The sequence below is a fragment of the Pseudophryne corroboree genome, chromosome 7 (genome assembly GCF_028390025.1).
Source record: "Pseudophryne corroboree isolate aPseCor3 chromosome 7, aPseCor3.hap2, whole genome shotgun sequence".
In the NCBI taxonomy this organism is placed as follows: Eukaryota; Metazoa; Chordata; class Amphibia; order Anura; family Myobatrachidae; genus Pseudophryne; species Pseudophryne corroboree.
In genome coordinates, this window is record NC_086450.1 from 386487568 (window position 1) to 386507862 (window position 20295).

Here is a 20295-nt window from a genome sequence, read left to right on the forward strand (position 1 = left end):
GCCTTTAATCTGCATAGAATAGGGAATGCAATATAATTCAGGTTGAATTTGATGGACTACTAGTCTTTTTTCAACCTCACCGACTATGTTACTATGTTTATGGTATAAAATCTATCAGATTTCACCTCTAGTCTGTAGCATACTTACATGTACCAATACGGGCGCCTTCGGTAGAATTAGTCTAGGTTGCTAAAGGCAGATATTGGTTCCTATGGGTTACAGATAATTATCTTTGCACAGTGTTCATAATGCCCTTTGCACTGCGTTTATAAATAGGCCTTCCTAGGTCCCAACCTTTCAACGCACAATTAGAGGCTCCTCTAATTGGTGTAAAGCCAGCAGGTGAATGGTGGCCTGAAGCTGCAACCACAAATAGTGACATTAGTAAGGCTAAAAGCTATAATACAATTTTTTTTATTTATTAAATAAAAAGTTCATTTTCACTTTACAGTTAATGTATGGGTACTGAGCAGAATAAAAGGCACTGAATGAAACCACTCCAACAATCCATACAATGTTAAACAATATATTAACGAGACGACTTGTTACAGAAAAACCACACACACTGAATTATCTATATAGAAGTGCCCACGACAGAGCATCACATTTTGTTTCCCTATATAAACCAAACAACAGGAAAAAAAACATGACATCACATGGCTGAGTAAGTACTGAAGGCATTACAGCAGCCATCTGTATAAAGCTTTCCCCAGTGTGCTGTGCTGGGCCCCAGACAATAGAAAACTTTGCATCATGTTCAGCAGGGATTTGGCTCTTTGCACATATGTGACAAACTCCTGAGACATAAGTTAAGGAGATGTAATGCTTTGCTTTCATGGACCAGCAGTCACAGAACTCATTGTCACTTTGTTCAGAGATTTTCTGTACTCTGTTAAAACTAGTTATTCAGTACACTGTCCAGCGTTCCAGGGCACGTTCTAGCAACAGGTGCCTACATGCAGGCATTCCAGCTCCTGATTCCATAGAACTTTAAATGAAGAATTGTTGATTCCCTTGGATGATCGCAAGAGTTATTTGAGCAGTACAAGGTTAATGTGTGATGGGGCATGTATCATACCTGGGTGAGAGATAAAGTAGAGAGAGATAAAGTACCAACCAATCAGCTCCTGTTATTTTTCACAGCCTGTACATCAGCAGTTAGAAGCGGATTGGTTAGTACTTTATCTCTCTCTACGTTCTCCTAGGTTTGCTACATCTCCCCAAGTGTATGTCTGATTGGCACATCAAACAACCAGTTGACAGAAGGAAGTAATCTTATTAGGCTGGAAAGCATTTCATGTAGAAGAACTAGTCAGGAATTTCTGAGGAAATATATCTGTGACTAATTCAAGGAAGCATTTGTTAATACATCCCAGCACTGAACAAACTTTAGCGCAATGAGGCAGTTAAATTCTAACCTCAATGGTTTTGCAACTACATTGATTTCAGACATTAACAGTTGCACCGTAGAAGGTACGATCTGCTGCAATTTCATTTCGGAGTGAAAAATGGCAAGGTTGTACTGTTGTTATACTGGTTGTGTCCAGCAGGTGGGGAGGGGGAGGGGGGGGGGGGTGTTTGTTGATGGTTGCACTAATCTTCCTAGAGTTTGCCCTGCAGCTTGGACAATGCTGACAAGGACGGGGAGTGGCTCAACACATAAATGTATTGTGAACGTTGATCCAGTGTTTCCTCAAAAGGTCATGTGCAAGGCATAATTGTTTCATCCACGTCACTGACTGTGTTCAGGCAATCACTTTAAGTTTTGTTTTTGTCTTTTGGCTTTAACCAGCCGGAAAAGCTCAATCTGGATCTTCTCTTTAGGTTCGGCTCTGGACTTGGCTGCTTCTGCTTGGAATCTGTAAGCAGAACAGGCTCAGAAGTCACAGGAGAAAATATAATACTATTGCAACATAATTCCAAAAAGAAAGAAGACATACAGTGCATCCAGAAAGTATTCACAGCGCTTCACTTTTTCTACATTTTGTTATGTTACAGCCTTATTCCAAAATGGAATAAATTCGTGTTTCCCCTCAAAATTCCTCACATAATACCCCATAATGACAACATGAAAAAAGTTTTTTGAGATTTTTGCAAACTAGAAAATCACATGTATATAAGTATTCAGAGCAGTTGCCATGACGCTCAAAATTGAGCTCAGGTGCATCCTGTTTCCACTGATCATCCTTGAGATGTTCCTACAGCTTAATTGGAGTCCACCTGTGGTAAATTCAGTTGATTGGACATGATTTGGAAAGGCACACACCTGTCTATATAAGGTCCCACACTTGACAGTGCATGTCTGAGCACAAACCAAGCATGAAGTCAAAGGAATTGTCTGTAGACCTCAGAGACAGGATTGTCTTGAGGCACAAATCTGGGGAAGGGTACAGAAAAAAATCTGCTGCTTTGAAGGTGAAAACCTGCTCCAGAGTGCTCTTGACCTCAGACTGGGGCAACGGTTCATCTTTCATCAGGACAACGACCCTAAGCACACAGCCAAGATACCAAAGGAGTGGCTTCAGGATAACTCTGTGAATGTCCTTGAGTGGCCCAGCCAAAGCCCAGACTTGAATCCAATCTCTGGAGAGATATGAAAATGGCTGTGCACAGATACTTCCCATCCAACCTGATGGAGCTTGAGAGGTGCTGCAAAGAGGAATGGGCGAAACTGCCAAAAGATAGGTGTGCCAAGCTTGTGGCATCATATTCAAAAAGACTGGAGGCTGTAATTGCTGCCAAAGGTGCATCAACAAAGTATTGAGCCATGGCTGTGAATACTTATGTACATGTAATTTCTTAGTTTTTTATTTTTAACAAATTTACAAAAATCTAAAAAAAACCACCTTTTTTCACGTTGTCATTATGGGGTATTGCGTGTAGAATTTTGAGGGGCAAAAAATTATTGATTCCATTTTGGAATAAGGCTGTAACATAACAAAATGTGGAAAAAGTGAAGAGCTGTGAATACTTTCCAGATGCACTGTAAAAGTAAAATAAAGCTTTTTTTAATGAAATACTAAACCGTGACTTGTGCAATAAAATTTAGCATGGTGATTGGCCCTGAAATTCTCCAGGTCCATACCCAGGGAAATTAGAATTTGTCCATATACTTGAATTTTGGAAAAGATAATACAATCTGTCCAAATCCTGAACTGGGTACAATGATTTTACAGGCAAATGAGCTATGTGAGTAATTCATTAAACTACAACAGCACACACATAAAATAATAATAATCATAGATCACACCCATGGAAACAGAGGAAGCTTTCTATATTTTGCCTGTAATATGCAAGCCTAGAATGGGCCACTTAACTGATAAAAGGTACATACAAGTTACCTGAATGTTTTTTGATCATATTTGCCATGACTTCATCCTCTTCCTTTTCCCTATAACATAAAGTAGGTTTTTACATCAGATCAGGACGTTTCACTTCCTGTTATTTCAGGTTCTGTATTGAATGAAGATGACACAAGTAGGGATGTCAAGGGTAAGGAGGGGTGAGAGGAGTAAGTAGGAGGAAGGGAGAGGCAGTGGTAAGGGCTGAATTCACCGGCAATGAATTTACTGTAGATGTAAAATCTACATTAAACCACAACCGCCAGACACTTAGGGCGGGCTGTAATGCCGCCCGAGTTCGGCCGATGTGCAGGATTCCGGCTGAACTCGGACATTTTCTTAAAGGGACAATCACTTACAAGGCAAAACCATGCCTTGTAAGTAACTGCCCCTTTAAAAACAAAAATGTCCGAGTTCGACCAGCACGTCGGCTGAATCGGGCGGGATGTAATGCCGCCCGAGTTTGGCCGACGTGCGGTTTCCGACCAAACTTGTAAGTGATCGCCCCTTTAAAAAAACGTCCAAGTTTGGTCGGAATTCACACGTCGGCCGAACTCGGGCGGCATTACATCCCGCCCGATTCAGCCGACGTGCTGGTCGAACTCGGACATTTTTGTTTCTAAAGGGGAAGTTACTTACAAGGCATGGTTTTGCCTTGTAAGTGATTGCCCCTTTAAAAAAACTTCCAAGGCAAAACCATCCCTTGTAAGTGATTGCCCCTATAAAAAAACATCCAGCATGTCGGACGAACCCGGGCGGCAGTACATCCCACCCTTACTTTCATTGTCTAAAGGGCCCTACTCACTGGCCGACCCGCCGCCGAGCTGCCCGACGGCGGATACGGCCGACGAGCGACCCGGCGGCGGGGGGGCAGTGACGGGGGGAGTGAAGTTTCTTCAATGCGGCTGCATTGAAGTGCAGGCAAATATGGACGAGATCGTCCATATTGGCCTGCATGCACAGCCGACGGGAGACCAGCGATGAACGAGTGCGGGGACGCGCATCGTTCATCGCTGGAGTCTCCACACTGAAAGATATGAACGAGTTCTCGTTCATTTATGAACGAGATCGTTCATATCTTTCCGAAAATCGGCCAGTGTGTAGGGCCCTTAACTTAAGTCATAGAAAATTTTCCTGTTGTTTAGGGCAGCCGTTCTTCAAGTGCCACCAACAGGTCATGTTTTGTGGATTTCTTTAATCATCCAGGTGAGTTAATCTATTTTGCTGGGTCAGTAATTATCCCACCTGCTTTCACAGACAGAAATTCTCAAAACACGACCTGTCGGGCTAACTTGAGTGTTGAGAACCACTGGTTTACGGTAACATTTGTAATAGGCCCTTAGGCAGAGATTCCTAAACTCAATCTTCAAAACAATAACAGTCCAGGTTTTAAGGATATCCATGCTAGAGCACAGGCTCTCAACCATAGATATCAATAAAACTAGGACTATTAGGGCGCCTTGAGGACCATGGGCCTAACTCAGACCTGATCGAAGCCCTGCAAAATTTTGCAGGGTTACGATGAGGCACACTGACATGCGGGGGGGCGACCAGCACAAGGATGTCTGCCCCGCATGTCAGGCCCGCCCCCCTTCTCCCTTGCAGAAGTACAAAAGCGTCTTTTGCACTTCAGGAGTAGCTCCCGGCCAGCGCATCTTTTGCGTGCTGGCAGGGAGCTACTCGTCGCTGCCTGGGTCGCAGCGGCTGCATGTGACGTCACGCAGCCGCCCGCCCCCCACATGGTCCGGCCACGCCTGTTTTGGCTGGACTGCACCCACCAAACGGCAGCCAGACACCGCCATGCCGCCCCCTCCCATCCAACGACCGCCTCTGCCTGTCAATCAGGCAGAGGTGATTGCTAGGCAATGACAGCCGCCGGCGCATGCGCACTTCTGACCTGATCGCTGCGCGATGAACTGCAGCGAGCGATCAGGTCAGAATGACCCCCCCAAGTTTGGGAACCGCTGCCATAAGGGGTTTATTTACTGAACAGCAGTGTGTTATTTGGTGTGTTTTGACATTAATACTATTGCTGTTATAAATACTTAGGGCAAACGCGCTAATAAATTTAGTAAATAATACCACATGAAACTAATACCAGTTATATTCCCACTTAACTACAAAATTGTTTCCAAAAACCACTCAGAAATTGACTGTTTTTTTAAAATGAGACAATAAGGTGAAGAACATGTATTTAATCTTATCCAACACGGGTTTATTACAAAAAAATATATATACTTGTAAAATATCAGTTTTTCAAACATTGGAACATTGCCATCGGAAACCATTATGACCAACGCAAAATAGATTTTCCCAGGGATCTGAGTGACCGCCAGGTACATACCGAGTGGCATGGAGGGGAGTGTGATCGGCAGCACAGCAGACACTGGGAGATGGTGCAGGGAGGCAGAGGGGCCAGGAGGTCCCTCTGTGATTGGCGGCTGCCAGACAATTATCTTCTGGCAGCCAGCCACTCTGTATCTGACTGATAACGTACCGTCTGGTGTGCTCCAAATGATGCGTCCGTGCCAAGCAAGTATTTACAGCAGTCCCAACATAAAATTTTGCACTTTAAAATGTACTCTGATATTCTTAGCACCTACATCAAGGTGGACGGGTGGGGTGGTGCACACAGGGTTGGTCTGCCGAGAGCTGCTTCTGAATGAATAGTGCATGCAGTACAGTATGTATTTAGAAGCAGTGGCACAACAGCTGGGCTAGAACCAGCCAGTCCCCGTCACTGGCTTGCTAATCTCATCCCAACTGCACTTGCTCTTCTCCTCTGGCAGTGACACTAGCTGGTCCCTAAGAGGACCTTGCGAGGACTCCTGCTGTATAACCTGGAATCAGTGTAGGTAGCGAGAGAAGAGTCCTGCAGAAAGACCCCCGCAGGGAGGACCCTGCCTAGAGAGTTCCATACTGAGGACCAGAGAGTGCCCTGCCAGAGACTGAGACATCCCAATGCAGGAGAGCTGGAGGTTGGAGCGTCTGTGACAAAGATTCATCTGAACCTCCTGAAAAGATTGCCAGAAATTGTATTCTGAATCATTCTAAATCTCTACGGAAGTAGAAGGGACTAACTACTAAATCCCTCCCCCAAAAAACCTCCACAACATGAAAAACGGGCAGATTAGATATATGCGTAGGATCTTTTTTTGCCACCAAATTCTATGTTTATTTGGGGGAAAACAAATTATTTTGTTTCACAATAAGGAAATTTCTTACCGTAGCCTGTCTTCATCCAAGCATTCAATTATCTCACTGCGGTCATTGACGATAAGTATATATTTATCCAGCAGTTGCTTTTCTCTGGCCTTGTCCAAATGTGATTTTAGATGCTCTGTAAAAAAATAAATAAATAAAAAATAGGATTTTAATTACCTACCGGTAAATCCTTTTCTCGTAGTCCGTAGAGGATACTGGGAATCTATTTAGTACCATGGGGTATAGACGGGTCCACAAGGAACGCTGGGCACTTTAAGAATTTGATAGTGTGCGCTGGCTCCTCCCTCTATGCCCCTCCTACTAGACTCAGTCTAGGAAACTGTGCCCGAGGAGAAGGACATACTTTGAGAGAAGGATAGATAAGAAAAGTGGAGAGATTACGAACCAGCACACACTGAACGATAGGAAAGCCATGCTAACCAAACTTGAAACATGAACAGCAAAAGCTGAACAAACCAGAATACTTAACGAAGTAACAGTGCAGTAAGAACGAAGCACCGGGCGGGCGCCCAGTATCCTCTATGGACTACAAGAAAGGATTTACCGGTAGGTAATTAAAATCCTATTTTCTTTTACGTCCTAGAGGATACTAGGAATCCATTTAGTACCATGGGGATGTACCAAAGCTCCCAAACTGGGTGGGAGAGTGCTGAGGTTGCTGCAGAACTGACTGACCAAACTGAAGGTCTTCAGAGGCCAAAGTATCGAACTTATAGAATTTTGCAAACGTGTTTGAACCTGAACAAGTAGCTGCTCGGCAGAGCCGTAAAGCCAAGACACCCCGGGTAGCCGCCCAAGAAGAACGCACTGACCTAGTAGAGTGGGCCTGTACAGATTTTGGAACCGGCAATCCTGCTGTGGAATAAGCATGCTGGATAGTGAGCCTGATCCAGCGTGCAATAAACTGCTTTGAAGCAGGACACCCAATTTTATTGGGATCATAAAGATTGAACAGCAAGTCGGATTTTTTGTGACGAGCTGTTCTCTTTACATACACCTTCAAAGCCCTCACAACATCCAAAGACTTTGAAGTAGCAGAGGTGTCCGTCCCACCGGCACCACAATAGGTTGGTTGTTGTGAAAAGTGGACACCACCTTAGGAATAAATTGCTGACGAGTTCTGAGATCAGCTCTGTCCTCATGGAAAATGAAGTAGAGACTCTTGTGAGACAACGCCCCTAGTTCCGACACACGTCTTGCTGAGGCCAAGACCAACAGTGTGACGGTCTTCCACGTAAGGTACTTTATGTCAACTTCCTGTAACGGTTCAAACCAGTCCGATTGAAGGAACTGCAGCACCAAATTCAGATCCCAAGGTGCCGTGGGAGGCACAAAGGGAGGCTGGATGTGCAGAACACCTTTCAAGAACGTCTGGACCTCAGGAAGAGAAGCCAATTGTTTCTAAAAGAAAATAGACAAAGCCGAAATCTGGAATGGAAACCAAGCGTAGGCCCACATCCACTCCCGACTGCAGAAAAAGCAGGAGACGTACCAGATGAAATTCCACTGCAGAATATTGTTTGCTCTCACACCAAGAGACATACTTCTTCCATATACGGTGGTAATGTTTAGACGTTACCCCTTTCCTGGCTTGGATCATTGGGGGTAATTCCAAGTTGATCGCAGCAGGAATTCTGTTAGCAATTGGGCAAAACCATGTGCACTGCAGGGGAGGCAGATATAACATGTGCAAAGAGAGTTAGATTTGGGTGTGGTGTGTTCAATCTGCAATCTAATTTGCAGTGTAAAAATAAAGCAGCCAGTATTTAACCTGCACAGAAATAAAATAACCCACCCAAATCTAACTCTCTCTGCAAATGTTATATCTGCCACACCTGCAGTGCACATGGTTTTGCCCAACTGCTAAAAAATTTCCTGCTGCGATCAACTTGGAATTACCCCCATAGTCGGGATGACCTTGTCAGGAATCCCTCTCCTGGCTAGGATCAGCCGTTCAACCTCCATGCCGTTAAACGTAGCCGCGGTAAGTCTTGATAGACGAACGGGCCCTGTTGCAGAAGATCCTCGCGAAGAGGCAGAGGCCAAGGATCTTCGAGGGGCATCTCCAGAAAGTCCACGTACCAGGCCCTTCTTGGCCGGTCCGGAGCAATGAGAATTGCTTGAACCTTTTCCCTTCTTATTCTTTTTAGAATTCTTGGGATTATAGGAAGTGGAGGAAACACGTACACCATCTGGTAGACCCATGGAGTCGTCAGAGCGTCTACCGCCACTGCCTGTGGGTCTCTCGACCTGGAACAATACCGCTTGAGCTTCTTGTTGAGACGAGAGGCCATTATGTCGATTTGTGGAAATCCCCACCGACTTGTCAAGCACCTGAACCCTCCAGGTGAAAGCTCCACTCCCCCGGGTGCAGGTCGTGTCTGCTGATGAAGTCTGCTTCCCAGTTGTCTACTCCCGGAATGAAGACCGCCGACAATGCCACAGCGTGTTTTTCCGCCCAGAGGAGAATTCTTGACACCTCTGACATTGCTGCTCTGCTTTTCGTTCCGCCCTGTCAGTTTATGTACGTTACTGCCGTTACATTGTCCTACTGGACTTGAATGGCCTGATTCCGAAGTAGAGATGAGGTCTGTAGAAGGGCATTCTAGATCGCCCTGAGTTCCAAGATGTTTATTGGAAGGACGACTTCCTGACTTGACCATCTTCCTTGAAACTGCACCCCCTTGATGACTGCTCCCCAACCTCTGAGGCTTGCGTCTGTGGTTAGCAGAATCCAATTCTGAATCCCGAACCTACGACCCTTGATAAGGTGAGAAGTCTGTAGCCACCACAGAAGGGAGATTCTGGCTTTTGACAACAGACAGATCCTCTGGTGCATGTGTAGATGCGATCCGGACCATTTGTCCAACAGATCCAGCTGGAAGAGCCTTGCATGAAACGCGCCTCGTAAGAGGCCACCTATTTCCCCAGAAGGCGAATGCACAGATGCCTCCGAGATCCAGGTTGGCTTCAGGACAGCCCGAACCATCGACTGGATTTCCTTAGCCTTCTCTAAGGGAAGGAACACTCTCTGAGATTTCGTGTCCAGTATCATTACCAGGAAGGAAAGCCTCTGCGTCGGTTCCAGTTGAGATTTTGGTAAGTTCAGAATCCACCCGTGATCCAGGAGTAGTCTGGTTGATAGGGGAATGCTGTCCAACAACCGCTCCTTTATCATAAGATCGTCCAGGTATGGAATTATGTTAACTCTCTGTTTGCGGAGTAGAAACATCATCTCTGCCATCACCTTTGTGAACACTCTCGGTGCCGTGGAGAGACCAGGGCCTGGAACTGGTAGTGGCAGTCCTGCAGTGCAAATCGTAGATAAGCCTGGTGAGGCGGCCAGATCGGAATGTGAAGGTACGCATCCTTGATATCCAGAGACACTAGGAATTCCCCCTCCTCCAGAACTGAGATCACTGCTCTCAGAGACTCCATCTTGAATTTGAACACTTGTAAGTACGGGTTCAACAACTCGAGGTTCAATAATCGGTCTTACCGAACCGTTCAGTTTCGGTACTACAAACAGGTTGGAATAATGGGGGTCATTCCGACCCGATCGCTCGCTGCAGTTAGTCGCAGCGCAGCGATCTGGTCGGAACTGCACATGCGCCGGCACTGTAGTGCGCCGGGGCATGTCAGCTTTCGCTACCTAGCGATCGCCTCTGAGACAGAGACGGTCGCTAGGCGGGAGGGGGCTGAACGACGGCGTTAAGCTGCCATTTAGGACGAGCGGTCCGGCCAACGCAGGCGTGGCCGGACTGTTGGGCGGGCGGCCCGCGGGAGCGACGAGCAACTCCCGGCCAGCCGCAGGAGCTGCGCTGGCCGGGAGTTACTCCTCAAATACAAAGGCATCGCCGCTGTGCGATGCTTTTGTATTTGTGCGGGGGGGGGGGGGGGGGGGGGGGGGCGCGGCACTGACATGTGGGGCGGACTAGCCCTGTGCTGAGCGTCCCCCCTCATGTCTGAGTTAACGATCGTTGCTGTGCTAAATTTAGCACAGCTACGATCAACTCGGAATGACCCCCAATATCCCATGTTTTGCAGATGAGGTGGAACTGGAACAATAACCTGAGTCTGTACCAGTTTTTGAATGGCGTCCTGTAAGGTTATACTTGCTTACTGTAAAACTGGTAAGCCTGACTGGTAAGCCTGTGAGGTGGGAGCTCCTGAAACTCCAGTCTGTAGCCCTGGGAAATAAGATATATGACCCGGGGATCCTGGCATGATGTTGCCCAGATGTGACTGAAAAAATTTAGTCAGGCTCCCACCTGCCCGTCTTCCAGGCATCGCGGTCCACCGTCATGCTGAAGGCTTTGAGGAAGCAGAGCTTGAGCTCTGTTCCTGTGAACCGGCAGTTGCTGGTTTTCATGGTTTACCTCTAGCGCCTCTGATGGCTGTAGAAGAACGTCTGGTTTTGCCCTTAAACTTGGCAGTACAAAAGGATATGCAGACACTCTCTGATAGCCTCTATGAGAGCCTCTATTCCCTGTGACAGAGTAGCCTCCCCCACCTCTGAGTCCACCTCCCCTCCTCCATGTCTGACCTTTCATCATCAGAGTCAGACTGCAGGATATGGGCCAAAGGACGTTTTTGCGGACAAATGGTAGGGGACTGAGACGCTGGTTTGGGTACTGAGTCTCTGTTCATAAACTCAGTCATAGATTGTCTTATGTATTGTGTCTCTTTCTCATTGCAGGGCAATTTAGTAGAAATATTGGAAATCATTCCCCTAATGCAGGCATGTCCAAACTGTGGCCCTCCAGCTGTTGTGAAACTACATATCCCAGCATGCCCTGACACAGTTTTGCTGTCAGAGAATGCTAAAGCTGTGTCAGGGCATGCTGGGATGTGTAGTTTCTCAACAGCTGGAGGGCTGCAGTTTGGACATGCCTGCCCTAATGGAATCCAGCCAAGCTGGCTCTGCCCCGCTAGCCTGGGAGGGTGTACTGCACTGAGTACACTGCAGTGAACCCCCTGGAGAAGAGGAACACTGTGCCTTACATGAAACACACTCTTTGTCTGACACACTATGACAGTGACGGCACACACACACAGGAAAAGGTTAAATGCACAATTAACCCACAAAGAGCCCTTCAAGAGAGACACAGAGATAGTCTGGAGTCAGCACACAGTGCCCTTACTGCTAATGTCAAGCTTAGCCGGGTCGCAGACTAAGGGGGGCATTTACTAAGCAGTGATAAGAGCGGAGAAGTGAGCCAGTGGAGAAGTTGCCAATCAGCACTGAAGTAACATCTATAATTTGCATATTACAAAATGATACAGAGCTGCTGATTGGTTCCACTTCTCCAATGGCTCACTTCTCCGCTCTTATCACTGCTTAGTAAATGTCCCCCTAAGTATCCAGATTGGGGATTTAGGGGGTCATTCAGAGTTGATTGCTAGCTGCCGTTGTTCGCTGCGTAGCGATCAGTGAAAAAAATGGCGAATCTGCGCATGCGTATGCACCGCAATGCGCACGCGCGTTGTAGGGGTACAAACTCCTTTGTGGTTTTGCACTGGTTCTAGTGACGATTCCAAATGCACAGCCGATCGCAAGGAGATTGACATGAAGTGGGCGTTTCTGGGTGGCAACTAACCGTTTTCAGGGAGTCTTTGGTAAAACGCAGGCGTGGCAGAAAAAAATGCAGGCGTGGCTGGGCTGGTGAGTGACATTAAAAGCCGTCCCTCCGTCGTTAGAATTAATGCACATGAAGAGTAACTACAGGGCTGGTCTTGTTTTGCACAAAAATATTTTGCAGGCGCTCTGCTGCACAAGCGTTCGCACTTCTGCAAAGCGAAAATACACTCCCCCGTGGGTGGCGACTATGCGTTTGCACGGCTGCTAAAAACTGTTAGAGAGCAATCAACTCGGAATGACCCCCCTAGTACACTAGTAAGCGCTCCCCCCCCCCTTCCCCCATGCTATGACCCCCTGGTACCACTGAGGTAATCTGGAGTCTCTCTGGAGGAGCTGCGTGTTCCTGTCAGTCAGCGTCTGTGTCCACTGCAGAGTGAAAATGGCGCTGGTGAGCTGCTGGATCCGCTCAAAGTGAAGCCCCGCCCCTTCAATGGAGCGCTGTCTTCCCGCTTTTTTATATTGGCTGAGGTGATTTTATTGCTTAAAATGGAGTCAGCCGTCTTTTAAGTCTGTAATGCCAGTCTGGGTACTGTGTACACCCGTAGTGTACTTAGACTCAGTTCGCTCCCTCAGAAGCGGTGCGTCCGCACTGTGTACCGAGTCTGGAGACCCAGCCGCCCCACGTAGAAGCCGTGAGTCTCCGTACCCTCATGCCGCCATAATGGCCAGTGACCCGCTAACCAGTACGCCGGCTTAGTACTCACCACTCTTCTATCTTCTGGCTCTGTTAGGGGTGGCGGCGTGCTGCGTGAATGTACGCTCGCCATGGTGGGGCTTGCGAATAGTTCCCTCAGGAGCTCAGTGTCCTGTCAGCGGGAAACAGGACCATTAACCCTTCAAGAGGTTGGACTGTCCCCCCCCTCCTAAGTCCCACGAAGCAGGCAGGCTGGTGCCATCCTGACCTGCCTGAAAATAACAAACATACAAAATAAATGTAGAAAACTCTTCAGGAGCTTCCAGTGACGTGACCAGCTCCTCCGGGCACATTTTGTAAACTGAGTCTGGTAGGAGGGGCATAGAGGGAGGAGCCAGCACAAGCTATCAAATTCTTAAAGTGCCCAAGGCTCCTAGTGGACTCTTCTATACCCCATGGTACTAAATGGATTCCCAGTATCCTCTAGGACGTAAGAGGGGGAAAAAAGTTAGCAAAGTGTATAGCTCAACACATGCATGGCAATCTAACCCCTTTCCCCCACCCCTCCCGATTTCAAACACACCTCCAGTATTATCCAAATACTAATGGAACCTCATATTATACTTGCTCTGCTATTAAAATTTTTCTCATCTGCAAATTGTAATATATTTATATGTATCTCACTATCATTATGTTTTGTCGCTAACTTTATCCTTCCAGTTACATGTACTTTGAGCATTTATTGGGATATTCTGGAGGCAGTCTAGATCTGGTTATGGAGAAGGTCATAACGTATGGATAACATTAGTGTCATTGTTCATCAGATCATAGGGAAACCACACCTGCTCTACAGATGTATTAGGACAATTGCTCAGTGCCACAAAGTAGAGATTAGCATTGACCTTGCCTTATAAACAGCTGCACTTGAACCAAGAAAGGAAATTGTGCTACACTACAGTAAGGAGCCCTTAGAACAGTGGTTCTCAAACTCTGTCCTCAGGACACCACACGATTGACGTTTTCCATGTACCCAGCAGCTGCACTGTGTAACACCAACTGCCACATTTTAAAAATCTACAGGTGACCTGCAAAACATGGAGGTGGGGTCCTGAGGACCGAGTTCGAGAACCTGTGCCTTAGAACATTTAATTGTACAGCTCTTTATGCTGGTAGCACTCATCCATTGAACAAAGTGAAAGAGGATTCTTCTGACTGTATAATCTTCATCCTCTGCTTGGTAGTCCAACACCCATGCTCTGTACATGGCTGTATGCAATCTAATCCAGAGGGTCCCAAATGCGGTCCTCAAGGCAGCCAATGGTCCAGGTTTTAAAGCTATCCATGGCTCAGAAGAGATGGTTAAATCAAATTGACAAGGTACTAATTAAGTCACCTGTGGCCAAGCATGGATATACTTAAACTTGGACTGTTAGAGTGCCTTGAGGACCGCGTTTGGGAACCTCTGATCAATCTATATCCCGTTATGTTGAGCTTTCAGTTGATCTTTTTTTTTTTATAGCACCTGCATGAACCACTGGATAAAATCAGAAGTCAATCTGCTCCGTAGTTGCTCACTTCCAATTGAATGCATGAACATCACAATCCCAGAGATTGCGCTTCTGCACACTGGGCCTGATTCAGATGTAGCAGCGATGGCACTAATATGGTAAATCAACTGGAGGCGCCTAAGGACGCAGCATCAGCGATATCGGATGGCTTGCGGCACCCATGGGAATACGCAAACTGCCCGTCTCAGAGGCCATGAAATCTCAGTGCAATGATGGAGATCCCTGGCCTCTTCCCACTCGCTAAGCGGTGGTGACACACCTCAGTTTTCACAAATGGAGGTCCTCATCACTCCCTCCCTACCCCTAAGTGGCATCAGACTGTCAGCGATTGACAGTCTGATGCCGTTTGGGGTCGGGGCGGAGATGGGACAGCGACAGGCTCGGTTTGTAAAAGCGGCGCCATATCTGCATCCTGTGTCGCAGGACCCTCTCACGCACGCCCACCAGAGCCAGCGCAGCTGTCCATAACTGCACACACATACCCAGCATCGGACGATGATCGTGCAAACATCGATTCCTTGGAAGCAGCAGTGATAGCGCTGCATGGTAATGCAGCAGGAGGCGTCTATTACAAGCAGATGGCTACTGCTGCAATAGTGATCCGACCTGAGTCCTAGGAAGCAGCATCAGATCAGTCACTCACCATTTGGTGGATTATGGCACCCATGGTGATGTGCAAGCCGCCCGTTACAGAGGTCTCTTCTTTCCCCCTAAACTGCGGCAACTCACCTCCGTTTTGGGAAAATGAAGCAGCCACATACTGTAGGGACGGATTCTAAATCGCACACAGAGCTGATGCCAGACGCAGTTGCGTGTTTTTTTTTCTGCGTTTGCTTCTAAGGCGCATTGTGCATGCGTACAGAGTCACAATTGAGACTGAGGAGCACGGGAGACCCACAGTTTCAGAAATGATTTGAAAATGTACTGGGTGCCGCCCCACAAACAATGCAGCATGTCAATCATTCTGCAGCTGCAGGGGGTTGTGAGGGATGTACCGGTGCAGACCCACAACCATCGTATTTGTACATAAACCATAGGGTTTACATACAAATACGAATTAGCCCAGTGTCACTACCCCGCCAACGGCACAGAACAGTGTCATTATCCCCCCAATGCCATGCCACATAACATAAAAACACTATGCAGCAGGTCATAGTGTCACTACCCCGCCACTGGAGCAGAACACTGTCACTACCCCGCCAACGGCACAGAACACAGTGTCACTACCCTGCCAATGGCACAGAACACAGTGTCATTATCCCCCCAATGCCATGCCACATAACATAAACACTATGCAGCAGGACATAGCGTCACTACCCCGCCACTGGAACAGAACACAGTGTCACTACCCCGCCAACAGCACAAAACACAGTGTCACTACCCCGCCAACGGCACAGAACACAGTGTCACTACCCTGCCAATGGCACAGAACACAGTGTCATTATCCCCCCAATGCCATGCCACATAACATAAACACTATGCAGCAGGACATAGCGTCACTACCCCGTCACTGGAACAGAACACAGTGTCACTACCCCGCCAACAGCACAGAACACAGTGTCACTACCCTGCCAACGGCACAGAACACAGTGTCACTACCCTGCCAACGGCACAGAACACAGTGACATTATACCCCCAATGCCATGCCGCAGAACATAAACACTATGCAGCAGGACATAGTGTCACTACCCCGCCACTGGAACAGAACACAGTGTCACTACCCCGCCACTGGAACAGAACACAGTGTCACTACCCCGCAACGGCACAGAACACAGTGTCACTACGCTGCCAACGGCACAGAACACAGTGTCATTATCCCCCCAATGCCATGCCACAGAACATAAAAACACTATGCAGCAGGACATAGTGTCACTACCCCGCCACTGGAACAGAACACAGTGTCACTACCCCGCCACTGGAACAGAACACAGTGTCACTACCCCGCCACTGGAGCAGAACAGTGTCACTACCCCGCCACTGGAGCAGAACAGTGTCACTACCCCGCCAACAGTACAGAACACAGTGATACTACCCCGCCAATGGCACAGAACACAGTGTCACTACCCTGCCATGTCAATCATTCTGCAGCTGACAGGTGGTTGTGAGGGATATACCGGTGCAGACCCACAACCATCGTTTTTGTACATAAACCATAGGGTTTACATACAAATACGAATTAGCCCAGTGTCACTACCCCGCCAACGCACAGAACAGTGTCATTATCCCCCCAATGCCATGCCACATAACATAAAAACACTATGCAGCAGGTCATAGTGTCACTACCCCGCCACTGGAGCAGAACACAGTGTCACTACCCCGCCAACAGCACAGAACACAGTGTCACTACCCTGCCAATGGCACAGAACACAGTGTCATTATCTCCCCAATGCCATGCCACATAACATAAAAACACTATGCAGCAGGACATAGCGTCACTACCCCGCCACTGGAACAGAACACAGTGTCACTACCCCGCCAACAGCACAAAACACAGTGTCACTACCCCGCCAACGGCACAGAACACAGTGTCACTACCCTGCCAACGGCACAGAACACAGTGTCATTATACCCCCAATGCCATGCCACAGAACATAAACACTATGCAGCAGGACATAGTGTCACTACCCCGCCACTGGAACAGAACACAGTGTCACTACCCTGCCACTGGAACAGAACACAGTGTCACTACCCCGCAACGGCACAGAACACAGTGTCACTACGCTGCCAACGGCACAGAACACAGTGTCATTATCCCCCCAATGCCATGCCACAGAACATAAAAACACTATGCAGCAGGACATAGTGTCACTACCCCGTCACTGGAACAGAACACAGTGTCACTACCCCGCCACTGGAGCAGAACAGTGTCACTACCCCGCCACTGGAGCAGAACAGTGTCACTACCCCGCCAACAGCACAGAACACAGTGTCACTACCCCACCAACGGCACAGAACACAGTGTCACTACCCTGCCAACGGCACAGAACACAGTGTCATTATACCCCCAATGCCATGCCACAGAACATAAACACTATGCAGCAGGACATAGTGTCACTACCACGCCACTGGAAAAGAACACAGTGTCACTACCCCTACAAACTGTACAGACAACAGTTGCACTCATTTGAAAAAACAATTCTATCTTCAGACACACTGTGCGTTCCACAGTGCAATTGTCATTTCCCAGCCTAAGTTAAAGCTTTTTGTATTCTTAGGGGCCAAATCAGTTTTGTCTGCACACACTGCTGCCTATTACAGTAGCTCAACTTTGGAAAGTTGAATTACGGTATATTGAGCAGTTACATTTAAGTCCAACAATTAACAACCATTGCACAAGTGAAGGGCTAGTATTGAGCGTTTTCAGCCCCTAGACACTGTAACACTGTGCCTTATGCTACATCCTGCACCTGAGTACTGGTAACATGTGTATAGTGATTAAACCAGTATACTGACAGTTGGCTTATTGTCTGGACAATGAATCATAAAAGCACAAATATTTGTATGACACTCTTCAACGTGGATTAGTTCATAGATCATAAGACTGTAGCTAAGTGCGTGATGCAGGGGTTTATACAGGTGAGCTGCTTCCTGAATGCCTGCCACTCGCACCCATTTATACAGCTAATCTGTCTTTCACTTTCATGCTCCAAGGCCACTCCTATGCTTGCAATTCCTTTCTATGGTGTGGTTGTTCTGTATATCGGGGCGATGATGGTTCCTGGTGCTTCTAGCTGTAATCTCACAATAGAGCACAATCTGACTCATAAAAACCCTTTAGCATGCCTGTAGGCCGTCCCATGCTCGCCTGCCGTGCCCTATCCTCACCTGGCTTGTTCATGAGGTTGCGCAGCTCGGTCTCCACATCCTGCTGTTGGTTCTCCAGAGCTTGCTGCTTGGATCTGGAAAACATTGACTAAACCATTAGCAGTCTGTATACTCTGCACAAAAGTTGAGAGGCGGCCAAGCTACTTTCTTTCAATCAGTGTTGTTTACTAAGACCAGCGTCTGCCAACAAACACACCCCCTGCCCACCCCTGACTCTCACTGCGATTTCCAATTTACTGAGCACGGGTCCATTGATTTAGACCATGGATGTGTTTAACAAAGGGAAAAAAAAAACACTGAACTGTAATAAACTTTTCTAACACACAATTGTAGAGCCCACAGCACATGGGCCACTATTTGCTACCCTAGCTTCCATCTTGTTTATACATGGTGCCAGTTGTCCGATAGGATCTAGTCCATGAATACACTTCTGCGGCATACAGTACATGCTGCCAGCAGGGTCTGATATTACATTAGCGTTGTGTGTGCTTAGCAGTAAAATCTGATAACACCATGTAATATTTGCACATAATGTTAATTATTAAACTTGGATCATAATAATGGTTTCGGATGCACAGCAAGTTACAGATTAGAGAAGTATTGCTATAAGAAAAACAAACAGGCAAAAATAAACATTTTGCCATTAGTTGTCCTATTAGTATTTTTGCGCAAATTACACAGGTGCAGTGAGCTACCACGAAACTTGATTCGCCACTTCCTTCAAAGCATAGGTTTTAGAACCAAACAGCAGATACAGTGGGGCAGAGTATTAACCTGGAGAAGGCATAAGGAAATGATAAACCAGTGATAAGTGAAAGGTGATAAACGCACCAGCCAGTCAGCTCCTGTTAATTTACATGTTGGAGCTGATTGGCTGGTGCATTTATCACTATGCACTTATCACTGGTTTATCACTTCCTTATGCCTTCTCCAGGTTAATACATCTACCCCAGTGAGCTTTATTAACAATGCATTTTGGTGCAATTCTGCATTACATCATAGACCAAATCGGACTGTTGCTTTCATTGCTTAACTTGCAGATCAGTGCAAATTTGTGCTCGGTCTGACATCCACCATCCACACATACAGTATGTACCAGTGAGCACAGCCAAACTGAAGATCACCTAATATTCCTATGTAATCGCATACAATTGGGTGAATCATACAAGCAGTATTACAAAGCTGAAGCCCCTTGCCAGCAGATGATGTCTGTCTAGGTAATCAATTTGCTTCTTACCCAGACAGTAGCACTTAATCAGCGGATCATTAAATATAAAACACAGGCTGAAAAACACATCTTATAGCAGCCACAGTCTGTAGTTGCTGTGACAATTCTGTAAAGTCAGCACTATTAAGTCCAGTCATTCTCTATTGTGATCATTTATCTGCGACCGGAAAATTCCTTCCCTGTGATCACGTCAGTGATATCAAGTTTCTTTGACACGGTTTCATTCCTATTTGTCTGAAGGATACTGGATGTAACTTATAAAATACCTTCCTGTTCCTATAACACAACATATAACGCAGTGACGTTGTGTCTGCAATGAAAGAGTCACACTCACATGTAATTCAGCTCCGATTCCTCTCTCAGCAGAAGCTGCTTTTTATGGATGAGTTTGAACCATTCCACCATAAGCAAATCCTCCGACTCATCTGCATACAAGAAGAGAATACGGTTATTGGAGGGCGCTGGTATAATGTGAGGGCGAGGGTTGGGATAATGATGCTGGCATAGGATGTAGGTTCTGGTGTTGGACACTAGCTGGGCACTGTGTGTGTGTGTGTGTGTGTGCTGCACTTAGTAAGGTCTGGGATGCTTAGAACATCCTGAGCTCCTCTGGTACGGAGAGAGGAGCAGGAGCAGAGCTCAATATAAGGAACACAGGACATTCGTTTCTGCATAGAATAACTGTACGTAAGGTCATGAGTCTAATTCCCAGCCACTATCTGTGTTGATTTTGTATGTACGTGTATGGATACTGGGGGTCAGTCCGAGTTGTTCGCTCGCTAGCAGTTTTTAGCAGCCGTGCAAACGCATTGTCGCCGCCCACCGGGGAGTGT

At 47.0% G+C, this 20295-nt stretch overlaps 1 protein-coding gene across 1 annotated transcript in view; it reads right to left on the reverse strand.

The window, feature by feature from the left end:
- Positions 1 to 398: 398 nt before the first annotated feature.
- MICALL2 (MICAL like 2) overlaps positions 399 to 20295 on the reverse strand; it is a 106801-nt gene continuing 86904 nt past the window's right edge. Inside the window, exons 14-18 of the mRNA XM_063934587.1 lie at positions 19797 to 19887; positions 18235 to 18308; positions 6567 to 6681; positions 3342 to 3391; positions 399 to 1859 (exon numbers count right to left, since the gene is read on the reverse strand). Of these exons, the coding sequence (XP_063790657.1) occupies positions 1759 to 1859; positions 3342 to 3391; positions 6567 to 6681; positions 18235 to 18308; positions 19797 to 19887 (431 nt within the window). The 3' untranslated portion in view covers positions 399 to 1758. The remainder of the gene's footprint in view (positions 1860 to 3341; positions 3392 to 6566; positions 6682 to 18234; positions 18309 to 19796; positions 19888 to 20295) is intronic.